The sequence below is a fragment of the Urocampus carinirostris genome, chromosome 7 (assembly GCF_059441175.1).
Source record: "Urocampus carinirostris isolate Australia breed hairy pipefish chromosome 7, RoL_Ucar_1.0, whole genome shotgun sequence".
Taxonomy (NCBI): Eukaryota; Metazoa; Chordata; class Actinopteri; order Syngnathiformes; family Syngnathidae; genus Urocampus; species Urocampus carinirostris.
The window spans coordinates 18,675,363-18,692,087 of NC_142355.1; the positions used below are offsets into that span (position 1 = coordinate 18,675,363).

Below are 16,725 nucleotides of genomic sequence, written 5' to 3' on the forward strand. Positions count from 1 at the left end.
TTGAGATAAGGATTTAATTTCTATAGACATTCAAAACAAAATGTGCATGGAAATGACGCGACGCGCACGTCGGAGAGGGCCCCTTGGAAAACGCAAGCTCGTGTCGACTGTGTTTTAGCATCAATCAAGCGAGCGAAGCGGACGCCGCCTGTGTACGTCAAGCGGATGAATGGACGATGAGACCACGCGTCTTACGCCCTCGCAATGCGACAAAGGTGAGCTCAGAAGCGGACGTTTCACTCACGTCGCCCGCCCTTTATCGCCGGCAGCCTCGACGTGCTCTCCGAATTGGCCCCCAAAACACTTTGCTCGTGTTTGGTAAAGCGGCCTTACAGGATTGGGGTTGAAGCACTTTTTGCTGACTTGAACTTTGGACCGCTTTGTAAGTAATGTTCATGTCTCCAAATGGTGGTGACATTTACTGTAAGTTGAGAATTTCTCCTGAATTCAAATGTTTCCTCCGTTGACACCCGCAAAGCTCTTACAGGAGCTGATTAGATTGATTACAGGGCTCTGTTTCGAAAAAATGATGTAATAACTTAATAATAATTATATTCTACAACACAAAATACTATAAATTGAGATAAAAACTGTATTTGTGGATAATAATTAGGCGTCAAATCCGACATTTTTTATCCTAAATTGGTGGCCATTTTGACACTTCGCTTTTTTTGAGTGGTGTGTCGTTCATGAACGTAAGAGCTCTATGAGCTGGCTCCTTGAAGTGAACGACGGGAGCCGGCTATATGTTACTCTTCCTCTTTCTCTCTCTCTCTGATGCATACTGATTGGTCAGTATGCGCAGTACGTCTCTGAGAGTGCAATATGGAGGACACTAAAAGAGTCCAAATGAATGAGTCAAAGCAGGAAAGGGAACCAAATTTGGACTCAATTGAATGTTAATTACACATTTTAATTGATATTTTTGCGTTTTTAGTAGCTCTGTGTAGTTCCAGGCTAAATTGGTTAAAATTAGATTTTGCAAATAGTTGAAACCTATTTTATAATCGATGTCACTGAAGAGTTAATTTTCCACAAGGACTCTTTGTTGATTCACTTTAAAAGTCCTCGATACGAGAAAGGTTTTAAGTTTAGGTGAATTAAAAGTTTACTTTAAAGTCGTATTCTATGGTTTTTAAATGAATGATTCATGTTGTGCATAATGTTAGATTATTATTGGTGATATACTGATTAAAGCTTATCTTTCTCAAGCCGAGAGCTACTTTTTGTTACCAATGAGCACAAAGGGTACTCAGTTTGTAATTTATTTATGAAATAATAACTTATCATGTTATTACTAAGATGTTACTATGTTATTACTACCGTAGGTCGATTATTGGAAGTAGGGTAAAATAGACTCAGTCTACTACGAAAAAAATCATTTTAGTGGAAAATAGTAACGACCCAGCACAGGTGAGCTATTTTTACAAGAGGTCCGCGGGCTCATCAGTTTAGGGGACCTCACGTTGGAGACCCTTGGATTAAAGCAACAAAATTGACCTAAAGAGCCTTTTGGGAGCTGAGACAAACCAAAAGAGCCAATTCTCTAAAAAAAGAGCATTGATTCCCATTATTACTGGAAAATGACCTTGCAATATTTTTGTATTGACCAATCACTGTTGAGTGTGATTGGTTGCCGGAGCAACTGTGATGTCATTGTTTGTAGCAAACTCCGATCTAGATAACCAAATACAATTTTTTCTTATCTATTTTTTTGTTTGTTTTATCTCTTGTTTTGTGGACCATTTTTAGAATATATATATATATATATATATATATATATATATATATATATATATATATATATATATATATATATATATATATATATATATATATATATATATATATTTAATTACATTAAATGGTAAGGTTTTTTTCTGGGAAACCTGATTTGGCCCAATCTCGCCCATAACCTAGTTCTGGCGACCTCCAAATTAATTTAGTTTGAGACCCCTGATTTTAATAATAACCAAAATTAATAAAAAGCATACATGTTTTCAAAAAGTACTCGAAGTTCTAGGACTTTGCATTTATTTTACAAAACATGGACCTTACAGAGAGGGAGCTTATTGGCCATTTTGGTGTTACAAGTACCCAAAACCTGGAATCTCGTGAAAACCTCAGAGAGAAAAATAGTGTGATTTGGTCACTTTGAGTCACTGTAGTTTGTATTCTTCCTTGTGCTTTTTAGTATTTGTTTTCTTTTTTCGTATAATTTATTTCTTAACAATGCATTTTTGGGCTAGTGCAATTCATAATCCGGAGCATCATCCATTGTTCCAAAATACACACTGTCCCTTTGGTTGAAAACAACGCTTCCAATGCCCGTTTCATAATAAAACTTGATCCCTGGTTTTGGCCATAAAACTCGAAGTTAAATATATTTAAAATAATTTTAACTGTATTTCAATGTATTTTAATCTCATTATAAAGGCAAGATTTAGATTGCCAGATGTGGTTCATTATTGGTTGGTATTGATGAAAACAAGCCACGTTAGGGCTGGAAATGTATACTATATTAGCAATTGCTGAACTTTATTTGTACAATATGAGCTCTTAAATCCTGCATTATGATCTAGATATCATAGCATCTTCCCTGACAAATAAACTATTAAATGTGTGTTAAAGTTTTTTGGGGGGGGGTACAAAAATGATCTTTTTTGACTTCAATCATAAAATAGCGATGCTAGCGTTAGTCTGTGGGATTTGCAAAGAAATAACACATTTTTAATATCAATAAAATTCGACAATGTCGTAAGGCCCAAACTATTCTTTTTATGGGGACAATGTGTGTTAATTGACCACTACATGCCACTGTGTGTTTTAGTGCAACCAAAAACAAGTGCTAAAAAGCAAAAGGTGGAATACAAACTGCGGCGATTTAGTGACCAAAATGCAACAGTGTGTTTCGGACTATAATTCGCTCCGGATGATAAATTACACCAGCCAAAAAATGCATAATTAAGACTAAAAAACAATACAGAAAAGAAAACAAAAACAAACAAAAGGCTATGTTCACCCTGAAGGAAGATTTGATTTCTTTGCTCAAACGCGACCTGTATCCAGCGGCACAAATCCACTTTTTCACACCAGACCTAGGCCACATTCATATGTGATCCTAAATCTGATACATATCTGATCTTTTGGAATGCGACTTCTGTGTGAACGGTCAAAACGCATACATGCGACCTGCACATCATTGCGAGGCGGGAGGTATTGTAGAATCCAACAATCATGGCGGACGAAAACACGGAAATCATTCAATTTTGCATTTTATTCCAGAGATTCTATGTTGATTTACTTTAAAGTTCCACAGTATGAAAACGGTTTCAAGTTAACTTGAGATAAAAGTTCACTAAAAAGTGAAAAAAATAAAGGCTCCTGTAGTGTTGCACTTTTTTTAATATTCATTCATGTCATGCATAAGCGAGGTTTTGGATTTAATCCATATTTGGTGGGGAAACTCTCTTCAGCGTCTGTTAGCACAATGACTTTCAAATTGCTGGATACACTGTTGGCATCCACATTGCGTGTGATGTCACATGTCCTCTTCTGCGCATGCGGGACACTTGTCGAGTTCACACCGGAAATGCATAGAAGTCATAGATTTCATTTAGTCAATTTAGTTGGAATTGAGCATTAAGCTTTGTGCAGTGTGTACCTAGGCTAAGTCGCACCTAGAGTATAAATCACATTTCGGGGGGAAATTTGATCAAAACCGACACCAAAAACATACAAGTCATTTTGAAAGGCAATTAAAAATTAAAATAAAATAGAAAACAACAGGCTGAATAAGTGTACATTATACTAACTTTGAATTTTCTGGTAACGGCGTAACATATTAAGTTTTATTTAGATAACTCTAGAATAAAGGTCATGCTTACCAAACGATCAGTTCCACTCAAAATCACTAAATCAGATTAAATCTTCATCCTCGGTGTCACTTGAAATAAACATCTTCCCAAACTCAGCTGGTGGACGATGCATCGCTCCTCAACTTCCCTTTGCCGGAGAAACCACAAACTTTTTGCCGCTCGATCAGCGTTTTCGGCTGCATAATTCACTATTTGCAGCCTGTACCCAACAGAATACGATTTTCTTTTCGGTGCCATTTTTGTTTAGCTCTTTTCAGATGTTTTTATAAATTACCGACAATGTTGATATAATCAACACAGGCCTAGAGTGCCCTCTTGCGTTTTTGTGTGCAACCAACATATGAAATGATATAATACTCTGTGAACAATTTCACACATACTCATAAGTTTTAGTGTGAAACTAATTGGGTCTTGGGCTTTAGGAATCAATCACCATGGTAAAAAGTGGATGTTATAAGCTTTTTGTCGTGGTTTTTGGTATGTGTTTCAACTCAACTGCCTATTCAACTGCCGTGCGCAAGGTTCAATAACCCTGCACAGTTTAAGTTAACATCCTCAAATTTTAGACATATCTAATTAAGCATTTCACAATCACAATACTTTTTGGCTATTTTGAATACAGGAGAAGTAGAGTGCTTGAAGTAGGCTGTTGAAGAAGAGGCTCTTTCCATCCAAGAACAGAAGATGCGCACTCGCGTGGAGCCTGCCAGTTATGGAAGCCGGCCAGAGACGACTCACTGTCATATTGTGGAGCAGCTGCCACCCCAGCGCTTCCAAAATAAGGTAATAAAGGAAAAAGCACAAAAGAAAAATAAAGACGTAACCCTAGTTGATTCAGCCCTAGTCCTTTGCTTGGACTTTCACAAGAGGGGGGTTGTTGGGTGGTTAATGTTCCCTGTAAGCTTCCACGTGCCTGAACAATCTCACAAAGTCTGTGAGCGTCGTTTGGAAAAATGGTGAGCAACATCAATCCCAGGTGTGGCAACCGAATCCCTATCAAACACAGGGATCAGAATTTTTTGTGGGGGGGCTCCGCCCTGCCTTATTTCTGGACCCTGGCTATTTCAGCTGAAAATGAAAATCTCCATTCTTATCCCTGCAAACAGGACCAATACCTGACAATTGTGACAAAATATTATCATGATATTTTTGCCATTTTCCTTTGGCGGTCCTGATCCAAAAAAGATGACGAGGTGAATAATGCCTGCTGGCTGTATTTTGCTCACCCCTGTATTGGACCTTGACAAAACAAACTCAAGGCTTTTTCTGCTTGTTTGACAGGAGCATCGACATTCTCACCCACGAGGGGAGACGGCCATGAAGGGTGACTGTTTATCGTGTATCAAGTACCTCATGCTACTCTTCAACATCGTTTTTGTTGTGAGTATTTAATCCCTTCGGACTTAGAATTGAACCCTGTGGAATACTTGACATTCTGAAATTTGTAACAAGTTTAATTCTTCCAACTGACTTACTGTCAATGTTTGGCGCAATGTTAAAAAACAGTAATTAATGAGTTGCCAGTTACTTCATTGAAAAAGTAATTCCGCTATTGTGACACCTCAACAAATAACGGACACTATAATCAATGATCTTTATAAAGTAGCGTAGTAACGTAGTAACGCACCAAGTAGTCAAGACAGTACAGTTACAGAATTTTGTAATGTTCCCAATACTGATCAGTATAATTTTAAAATTTTTACTGCTTTTTATGCGGGGTGGTGGGAGACACAAAGGACAATGGTGAAAATAATTGTTTTTTTTTTACCATTTTGTAGATTTTATTGTATTTTAACTTTTTCGTTTCTGGGGCCAGATTCAGAAGCCTGACGGGCTCTAGTGGCCCGCAGACTGTAATTTGTCTAACATTGTTCTAGTTATCGATAATATAGATTAAAATTGATTATTAAAAGCTTTGTTAATATTGTTCTAATCAGGGCTGCAACAATGAATCGATAATATACATTAAAATTGATTATTTAAAACTTTGGCAACAAATGTGATGATCAATTTGTTGTGCCACACGATTTATGAGCTACTCACCATGTTAAATCGATGCAAATAAAAGTGCATTGAATTTCTTTGTGTTGTTGGGGGCTGCAAAACCGCTGTGGTTTGGCTTTAAAAATGTGATTATAAAAAATCAAGTTCATCGGGACAGTAATTGAAAAATTAAGCGATTATGATAATAATCGATAATTGCAGTACTGGTTCTAACGTAACGCTTTGAATTTGGCCTTGTCAGGTGGCTGGTTTATTATTCCTCGCTGTGGGATTCTTGGTTGCCCTCGGCGACACGGACTCGGGTAATTTGATGAAGTCGCACGTGGTCCTCACTGTGGTCCTCTACACCGTGTTTGCCGGAGGAGCCTTGCTCTTCATTCTCGGCTTCGTGGGCTGCTGGGGAGTCCTCCGGGAAAAACGCTGTGTCCTCATCATCGTGAGTACATCATTGTTTAGGAAAATAAGGAGTTTCTATCTATCGATTTACCGTACCCCAAAAAATGTGATTTGTGATTTTGTTTATCATTTCCCTCCTAATTTTTGAAGAAAAATTCAACGATTTGGATTCTCTTTTATCAAATGTTTAATAACGAATTATCCTTTCGTCTTTAAAGGTGCACCGTGTTATATTTTATATACAGTGCCGTAAATACATATTTGCTCCCTCCCTGATTTCTGTGTTTCTTGCATATTTATTACTCACAAAGTTTTGGATGAGCAAAACGATTTTAATATCGCACAGAGACAACCCAAGGGAATGCAAAATGCAGTTTTTAAATGTTAATCCCGTTTATGGACGCACAAAAAAAGTCCAAACCTACCTGGCCCTACGAAAAAAAGTTAATTGCCCCCGCCCTCCTTGGTAAATCCCAAAGTAACATTGAGTAGCCACACTTTTGGGAAAGCTGAGTACTATTCCTCAGGCCACAGCCCAAATTAGTTGCCACCACCGTTGAATCAAGAAATCACTTAAATTGAATTTGTTAAGTGAAGTAGGCTACAAAATCTTGTCATGTCACGATCCAAAGAAATTCCAGAAGAAATGAGAAAAAAGTGATTCAAATCTATCAGCCCAGAAAAGGTCACATAGCCATTTCCAATGTTATAAAGCTCCACAGAACCACTGCCAGAGCCATTATCCACAAATGGAAAAAACTAGAAAAAGCAGCTACTGTTTGATTTCTCTTACCCTTGCCTAAAGTGGCCCAAATCGCTATTTGGTTCAAGGGGCAATTACATTTTCACATAGGGCCACATACGCTTTGATTTTGTTGTCCCTTAATCAATGAATTTTAAAACTGCATTTAGTATTTCCTTGCATTGTCACTGTGTCATTTTAAAATTGGTTTGGTGATCTGAAAACTTTGTGAGTGGTAACTATGCAAAAACACAAATATCAGGAAGGGGGCAAATACTTTTTCACAGCACTGTACATGTATAATGCTACATTATTGATGTATTGCACGATGAAAAAGTAGCAAAACGGCAAAACGGTTTTTTCCCACTAGGAGGCGCAAAATACACACTATCCCTTTACATTGTGTAATATTTAGCACCTTTTAGTTCAAATTGGAACTTAATGAAGAAAAAAATAAAAATAATACATGATATAAACATGCCTTTTTTTAAATACCTGTAGGTCTAGAAACTTATTTATTTTCCATATTTTATTTTTTATTTTCTATTTTTTTTAGTTGACTCAGGCAAGGATGTTACCACCCTGTCCTGGGGCAGGCGCTCAACCCTAAGGCCACCAAGCTGTTTTGTTTTGTTATTCTTATGTGTTATTCTTGGAAAAGATCCCTTGTTATCCCTGTTATAATATGTAGGGTAGGTGACTAAATTAGACTGATTGATGAAAATACCGAAACTACGGTCAGCTAAAAATGTTAAACTGACATTTTTTTACTGATCCGTCCCGCCTGGTAACAAAGTCTGGATCTGGCCTCCGAGCCAAACTGAGTTTGACATCCCTGCTTTAGAAGGTTGAGAAGCACAACATTGTTGGCGATATAAAGCGTCTTCTTTTCCTTTTGATGCTTTTGTAGGGTCTTTAGTTGATATGATGACTTTTAGAGAAACTCAAAATTGAAAAACCTTTGCTCCTACGAAATGAAAGTTACTCAAACTGTTTAACGTACCCGTACAACCGCAGCAGTATCGCCGAACAGGCAGACACAGGCGGAAAAGGGGCAATGGTGACTGTTAAGCCCATGACATTGCAAAACTCAATGCACAAATAAAATCCGCATATCAGCAAGACTGAAAAGTAAACCACCATACCGCGAGGGGCTGATTTACCTCAACTTACCCCTGTGTCTTTGTTTTTTTTTTTTTTTTGTAGTTCTTTGTGTACGTCTCCCTCCTGTTCATTGGAGAGCTGAGTGTTGGAATCTGGGCATACACGACTTTTTCACTGGTAAGATCAGGTTTTTGTTTTGTTTTTACTTATATATAAAGTGATGAACCTGTTTGTCTTAGCTTTAGTTTTAACATTTGTCTCCTTTAAGTCTAATAAAGAATTTAAGGAACAATATGACTCCTCCGGAGGCAAGGACTACCAGACTGTGTGGAAGGAAGTGATGTTAACTGTAAGTACACGTACAAGCAGTAGTGACACACATACCGTTAGAATTCTCTTGATAATGTATTTCAAGAGTGTCAACGTTCAATGGACAGAAGGCCAAATTTTAAAAAAAGTGGCCACAAGCCGAGGGCTAGGCTCAGCAACCAGGCTAACCTGGACCCAACAATAAAAAGAGGCAACTGCTACGCGAAGAAACGCAAACCCAGCCGGAAATAAAACTGCACAATTGAAGCTAATTGGGGATAGCTTCATGGTAGCCAATCAAAAAACACGGAAAGCAACTAGGCTAACCGGGAACCAACAACGAAAAGCGGCAACGACTACGGTGATAAACGTAAATCCGGCCAGGAATATAAAGACAAGGGATATGGCAAAACCAAGGCTAACGTCATGTTAGCCAATCAAAAAAACATGCTGTAAGTAACCAGGCTAACCAGTAACACACCAAAAAAGCGGCAACTGCTACGGCGATAAACGCGAAGCCAGCCGGGAATAGATAAAAACAAGGGACACGGCAATATTGACGCCTACGTCAGGGTAGCCGATCAAAAAACATACGGAGAGCAACCGGGCTAACCGGGTACCAGCAACGGCTACGGTGATATACGCGAAAATGTCCAGTAGTAAACCAAGAGACACGGAAAAAAACAACGCTAACGTCGGGTTAGCCTGTCAAAAAACATGCGGTGAGCAACAAGGCTAACCGAAGATTAACAACAAAAAGCAGCAACGGGGTTCGGTCAGATATCCAAAACTGTCCAGGAATAAACCAAGGGACACGGAAAAACCAGTTTTAACACCAGGCTAGTCGGCAAAAAAACCACACGGTGGGCAACCAACAACTGCAAACGTGAGCAAACAAAACAGGAAAGCCTTCGGCAGCCCCGACTCTATTGCTATCTACCCGGACCAAATTTTTACCAACTGTCACACACGCGGGGAAATACACAAACGAAAAGCCACAATCACCTACCTCCAAGCAGAAATGAGCAGGAGGCAGTCGCTTGTGAAATCCAATTGCTTTCTGTTTCGGAGGTTTCTTTACATGTCGTGTTAATGGGACACACGTCGCGTCAATGGGATTTGCTATTTTAAAAGGCTTGTGTTCCTTCAAAGATGTGATAGCTCTACAGCAAACAAGCCAGATGGCTCAAATTTCTCGAGTCTCCCGGCGCGTGCAATATTTTTCAACATATTTGCATAATTGTGGGGAGGAAATCTCCACTTTCTGTGCTCTATTGAAAAAAATATTCAGTTTGGGAATACCTTTAAAAGACTAAAGCATAACAACTATGTTTTACACTCCCAATTTCAGCATGAATGTTGTGCGATGGAAGGCGACGCAGATGACTTGAACGGGATCGATGGACTTCTTAATCTCTGCTGCGAGGTAATAAGCAGCAATCATAAAACTGATACGTCATTTATGGGCCAGTGCAATACGACCGCAACCTCATCATTGAAGGTAAATTCCTATTTTCTTATATCGCGAAATATTTTCAAACGCTGCTTGACAGAATTTACGATTCCTAAAAAACGCATCTCATGTAAAGTTGGAGAATTTGTGTTACTGGAAGTGAATCATTCTTTGGTTGTGCGCCCCCTAGGGTTGTTTTAACGTCATCTTCTCGAAACGCAAAAGTTACGCCTACACAGGAGTAGCACTCGCAGTCATGGTTATGATAATGCAGGTAAGAGGTTCTTGTCTTTCGTTTGTGTCTGTTGTTTCTTTAGTTTGGTTGGTGTACGTACACCAGGTGTCTCAAACTCCATTTACCGTATTTTCTCCTTTATTATAATGTGCACCCCCATATATGTCATATATATTTCTCATATATAAGCTACATCGGACTTTTAGGCATGTTTATTTGTTAAAGCCCTTATTAATAAGTCGAAAAATGCCGCTTATTATGATAACAAAGCATTGCATCGGTGAGAAAATGCATTCAATTGTATCTTATGATCACCCTATTTTTACCCAGGGTGCCAGAAACAAATGGACAAAATAAAGTCGTCCTGAAAGATATTTATGAAGTGAGGTCATGTTCATTTGTAGTCCTAAATCACAGAACTGTTCCGCTTAAGCGCTAACCACTGCGCTGCTGTGCTGATCAATCATTAGACAAAAAAACGGTAGTACACGCTAAAAATCTCTCACACAAATAAATGCGTATGTATTTCTAATTTATCCACAAATATGGTGTATCAGGTTATTAGGCGCACCCCCTAAAAATAGTCTTTTGTGATAAATATTCCATATATAAGGCTCACCTGATTATAAGGTGCGTAGCATTAAAACTACAGTAAGAGCTAGGGTGGCATCAAGAAAAATACATTCAAATTATGTCATAAAACATAAGTTATCGTTATGTCATCTGGTTTCAGCAATGAATTTAATTTGAGCAACGAACAATTAACTCGTTCACCACAAGACGGCACTCAAAGACCACCATGTATGTTCCTCAAAGGCAAAACAGTTACTGTAAGCAGTATTATTTAACAACAATTTGCACCAAAGTGGAAAAAATTGAATAAATAAGAATTCACATATGTGCTCTCTCTCTCTCTCTGTTTCTCTGTCTCTCTTTCTCCGTCTCCCCTTCTCTCTCCTCTTATCTCTTTCTCCTACTTTATCTTTTGCTGTCTCTTACTCTCTTTCTTTCTTGTGTCTCTCTTTCAATCTACTTTATTGTTATTTTATGTTTACATGTGATAATTACAATGTTTAATTATTCCAAATTTTCTGGTGTTTTTTAACATAGTCATATGTTGCACTCTTATTCGTCTGCTGCTCTCGAAGGAATGAGATCACGTGGAGTTTTAGATTATGATTGCCGAGTCTCGATCAAAGCTTTTCCCGGTGCAGAACGGCGAAAAAAGACGATGATAAAGACTATCGGTAATTCGGCTACATTTTAATCAGCAAAACTTTGTTCACATAAAAATTTTGGCGACCCAAAAAAAAGAAGACATTTTTGGAAATCGGTAGATGTTGCTCTAAGATCGGTAGGCGGGAGAATGGAGCCAAAGCGGTAATCTCTCGACCAAATCGGGAAACTTAACAAGTGTGGTTATTGATATCAAGGTTTTGAAACATTGTTTGCAACAAAATTGTACATGTATCTCCAGGGTAAAACATGGAGACTTTGAAAAGATAAGAAATAAAAGGGTGAATACGCCAACAAGATAATAATATCAACATGCTTAGAAAAATTTTATAATAATAATGCAATTAAGAATATTGCATTGTAACAATAGTGCAACGAAAATAAGTGCATTAACATTTAGCAGCACTAATTCATATAAACAACTAATATAGTTCACAAGGTATATATATATATATATATATATATATATATATATATATATATATATATATATATATATATATATATATATAACGTGGATATAATCTTCATTACCAGTAATAAAATATTAAAACTCAATGTTATAATAAAGTGTTATAATTTCACATACAAGTCTTATTTGTTGTTTTCGAACATGTTGTGTGACATTATTTCGTTGTTGACTCATTGTTTTTGTACTGTTTTTATTTTTATGTTCGAAATAAAGTTTTCATTCATTCACTGAAGGAAAAGTCACGCCCCCGCCCAAACTGTGAAAACTACAACATATGGTCCGTAAAATACAGTATGTTTCTCAAAGGCAGAACAGTTACCCTATGCTGTATCATTTAATTGTAACCACTTTTAACCACTGGATATCCCGGTATATACGGTGCACCAGATTATAAGGCGCACTTTCAAATATCTGTCCAATTTGGGGTTTTTAGGTGCTCCTTATAGTCTAGAATAAGGTAGCATACAATATCAAACTAACATCCGCCCTGGTTTATTCCTGGACGCTGGCTATTTCAGCTGAAAATGAAAATCTCCATTCTGATCCCTGGATAAGTAACCTGTATTGTTTTGTACTAAAAAATAAACATTTCATAAAATAATACACTCTATAAAGATAAATAAAGTTGAGTTAAACTTATGGAAGATGGGCTTCAAGATTTAGGCTACTTCCTCCTCCGTGGCAAAAAATGGCTGAAAAAAAGCGTTCTGACCACTTTCTCAACCGCGTCAATCTTTCTTATTCGACTTTCATTTCAAAAGAAACGGCTTGCCTCTTCTTTACACTTTACACCAACCATATTGAATGGATACTCGAGAAATTAAACAATACATTTTTTAAAGTTCTAAGCGTGTTAGAGAGACAGTGCAGTGTGTTTATACATGAACTAGGAAATAGAAGCCGGATTACAGCAATATCCGGATATTTTTCGACATCCCGAAAAAAATGCTCGTATCTTGCGTTTTACTTAAGTCGGAAGTAGGGTAGCGTCTGTATCAAGGCTTCAAGCTATCATCTTGCGGACCGTGAGTTTGAGACCTTTGGCGTACACAAAATTGTACACGCCTGTTACCCTTGTGTTTGAACCGTTTCTGTTTTCTCCCCTCAGCTTCTTGCGCTTTCCGTGTCCATGTGCCTCTTCAGGGGCCTCCGAGGTGTGTAGTCGGCGCTGAGCGATTGATTCCCAAGGAAAGAATAGTGAGGAAGGAAAGACTTGTATATGTATTCAACTCATTTGGATGATGAGGGGGAAAAAAAGCGTTAACATGGCTGTGATTCACAGCTGTATTTTTCTTTAGGTGCTGCGCTGACGTTATTCATATATAAGCACATAAAAAAGACTGCTAAGATTGTGAGTTAGAGCTTTAAGATAATGAAACTAATACCGTAATTTCCGGACTGTGAGCAGTACCTGAATTGAAGCCTTACCTATTTTCTACGACAAGCGTCAGTTATTACAATTGTATTCATTTAGAAAGCATGTTTCCGTATGCAGGGTTCCCGTGGATCCTTGAAAAGTCTTAAAAGGCATTGAATTCATTATCCCTCCCCAAAAAGTCCTTAATTGGCATTAAAAACGTATGAAATCCAAATTTTGAAAGTCCCAGAAATGTGAATGCATTAATAACATTTATTTGTTGGAACTAAAAAGATTTCGGAACATTTATCATATTGATTTATGAAATTAATAATACCTCGATTTACTCTTGTGGCAATATCGCGTGAACAGAACTATCAACGATGATGTGGTTGCAGTCGGTCCTTTCGAAGCAAACACATGTCGTAGGTCATGGTTCCCGCGGATCCTTGAAAAATCTTCAAAAGCATCGAATTCATGATTCTAAAAATAAGGTCTTATTTGGCATTATATGTCTTCAATCAAATTTTCGAAAGTCCTAAAAAATGGGAACACATTAATAAGATTGATATTTGTTTGAATTAAAAAGTTTTTGTAACATTTATCAAATTTGCGTGACCACAATAACTATCAAAACGATGATGTGGTTTCAGTCGGGCCTATCAGAGAGGACACATGTCTAAGGTCTACCCACAATACACATAGCAACTTGGGGCAGAGACGTTTAATTTGGACCATGGGGAAGGATACATTTAATGAGAAATAGCTGTTCAATGAACATTTTTTTACCATAGCTAAAAGCTTTGCCACGTAATGTGTACGAGGCACGATGTATTATGTGCAAGAAATATTCGTGTTTTTTTGGTTTTGTTTAGTTTGTTTTCAATTGTGGTTTGTTTTGTCAACTTGGTCTTGAAATTTATTCTCAAAAGGCATTGAAAAGGTCTTAAAAGTCTTGACTTTAACTTGCCTTAAGCTGTAGGAACCCTGGTATGTTAAACGTCTTCAGTGGCGTTCATTGGCAGTGTTATATTTGTGTCTTGCGTTTTCCTCGACACCACCTCTGCTGTACAAAAAAAGGCATACATTAACTGCATCTCTGTATAAGTCGCAGGTTTGAAATTATGTGGCTTATCATCCCGAAATTACGGTACTTATTTCCAATATTGAAATAAGAACAATCAAAAACATTAAAAAGTAATTACTGGACTAGGACATTAAAGCTCGTATTCCTTGAAACATGAAATAATTGACAAAAATGTTTTTTGCAAAATGAATCTTAGAGGGACTATAAACATCAATCACAAAGAGAAGAAAAGTATATATATATATATATATATATATTATAATTACTATCAAATGTTCTTTTTATTTTCATAATCAATCTGTTTCAAGTTTACATTTATGCCTTTTCTTCAAAAATGACCTAAAAAAGACAAATGGACCAACCCCAGTGTGTAATACTTGACCACTAGATGACACTGTTGTCTACTGCAAACAAAAACAAGTGCCACAGAACACAGCATAGCAGTAATGTCCCAGACGAACATGGTGGCGCCCTTTAAGTAGGGATTCCACTATGTAAAATAAATACTCCAGGATAAACATGTAAAGACGTAATGAGAGAAATGCGATAGTTAGCAAAGAGTCTTGGGAATAATGGGAAAATATTTAGCATGCTGTATTTGGATACTGGTTTTAAGTGCAATGAAACATTGTGCAATGACATTTGCAGTCATATTTCTGAAACAAGAGTAGTACAATAGGCTATACGTATACAGAGAGAGAGATAGATGCGATTAAGATATTTAACAATTTCTGAAAAATAATTTGTTTTTGTACCAGGTCGGCCATTTTTATTTGCTCTTTTTGTTAAAGCACATGCCGAAAAAGTGAGCCTCTGTAGAATTGAACATGAGAGTTACAATAAAGCTCTAACCTTTTCACAGCTTGATCAGAAACTGTCTGAAATATTATGTCACCATTTCCTGTATGTACGGGTTCCTATCAGAATAATTGTTATTGGAAGCATGGATGTCAATGCTAATGGTTTTTTTATGAGCCTGAGGGAAGCTTCTTTTTTTTTAAATTATATTTGTATTTTTTAAAGCTAACAAAAATTGATACTTAATTGTTTAACAGTCCAGTCCAGTTTTCATTGAACAGATACAAAAAAACTGGAGGGCAGTAAACCCAATGGCACAAAGCCCGTCCTGCAGATTCATAGCCGTTTCATCGACTCACTTGAAACAGGTGGGGTGCGGCGTTTGAAAACTTTAAGCTGCAATCCTGATTTTAAGCCAGGAGATGGCAGCAGAGTAACACGTGATTTACGTGCATTATTTGAGACGCGCTCCGTTTTTCAGGCCCGATAAAAGTTAGATAAAATTCTTTGACATACAAATCATTTTTAAAGTAACAGAAATAGTCACTTTCCCTGGTAAGAGTTACTTTTATGATAGAGTAATTCAGTTACTATCTCATGTACTTTTTGGAAGAAGTAGTGAGTAACAATAATTACTATTTTAAAGTAAGGTGCCCATCACTGTTAATACAGGCATAGAGCACCCTCTTACGGTTTAGTATGAAAATAACATGTGAAATAATACACTGTACCGGTAATAAAAATTTAAACTCAATGATAATAATGTGGTAATAATTTCACATAATAGTCTCACCGGAGTATAAGTCGCACCCCGGCCAAACTATGACAAAAAACCTACAACTTAATCACAAGAAGTCTCAAAGTGCTGACTATTAGACTATTTATTACACCATCCCCTGATCAATCGTAACACTAATACACCGTAAAATCTCGCTTACAAATACTGTATGCATTTGCCGTTTCTAAAAGGCAGAACAGTTATTGTATGAAGTATCATTCAATTGTAACTATGTATTTCCAATTTTAACCACTGTATTTTCCGGTATATATATGGCGCACCAGATTATAAGGCGCACTTTTGAATAGCTGGCCAATTTTTAGGTGCTCCTTGTAGTCCGCAAAATATACATACATATGAAACTAACCTTAACATTGAACTTTTATATAATAAGGGATCTTTGAACTAATCGGGCATGGTTGATACCTACTTAATAGAGAAAATATTCACCCGTCAACTTTTTAAGAACACCTCAATGTATTCACACCCTACATTTAAGATTATAAGAAATAAAAATTACATTTTAGAGAATTGCCCCTATGTAAAGTGGACTTTGCCAAAGGCACCCTTCTGGATTAATTTAAGGATTTGTCTTTCATGCACTTTGATTGCTACACTTTCGCTTGTTTTTCTGTATATAGTACCTCAATACTTTCGAATGCTTTTTTTTTCACAGCCATACCTAATGTGATACTGTCTATTTTCTGAATGTACTTCATCTGAATGTGTATAAAATATTATGTGAGCTGAGGGCCCTTTGAGGCCTTGCCCTGATGTACACACCTTCATATTTTCTACTGTAATTTGCTGTGATTTTAGGCATTGAAATGCTTATGTATGGATTTGATCCCAATAAATGGCATTCGAACAAAGCAA

The 16,725-nt window shown here is 37.2% G+C and overlaps 1 protein-coding gene across 2 annotated transcripts; it reads left to right on the forward strand.

Annotated features, from left to right (window-relative positions):
- Positions 1–130: 130 nt before the first annotated feature.
- Positions 131–16,721, forward strand: LOC148362536 (tetraspanin-18B-like). Of its 2 annotated transcripts, none has more exons than XM_088339960.1 (9): positions 131–215; positions 4,501–4,661; positions 5,160–5,258; positions 6,124–6,318; positions 8,227–8,301; positions 8,393–8,473; positions 9,785–9,934; positions 10,077–10,160; positions 12,938–16,721. In XM_088339960.1, exons 2-9 carry the CDS (start codon positions 4,563–4,565, stop codon positions 12,989–12,991), a joined length of 837 nt encoding a protein of 278 aa, XP_088196086.1. In that variant the 5' UTR covers positions 131–215; positions 4,501–4,562; the 3' UTR covers positions 12,992–16,721. The 2 variants fall into 2 exon arrangements, with proteins under 2 accessions (XP_088196086.1, XP_088196085.1); XM_088339959.1 differs by lacking the exon at positions 131–215 and adding an exon at positions 222–382.
- Positions 16,722–16,725: the final 4 nt, after the last annotated feature.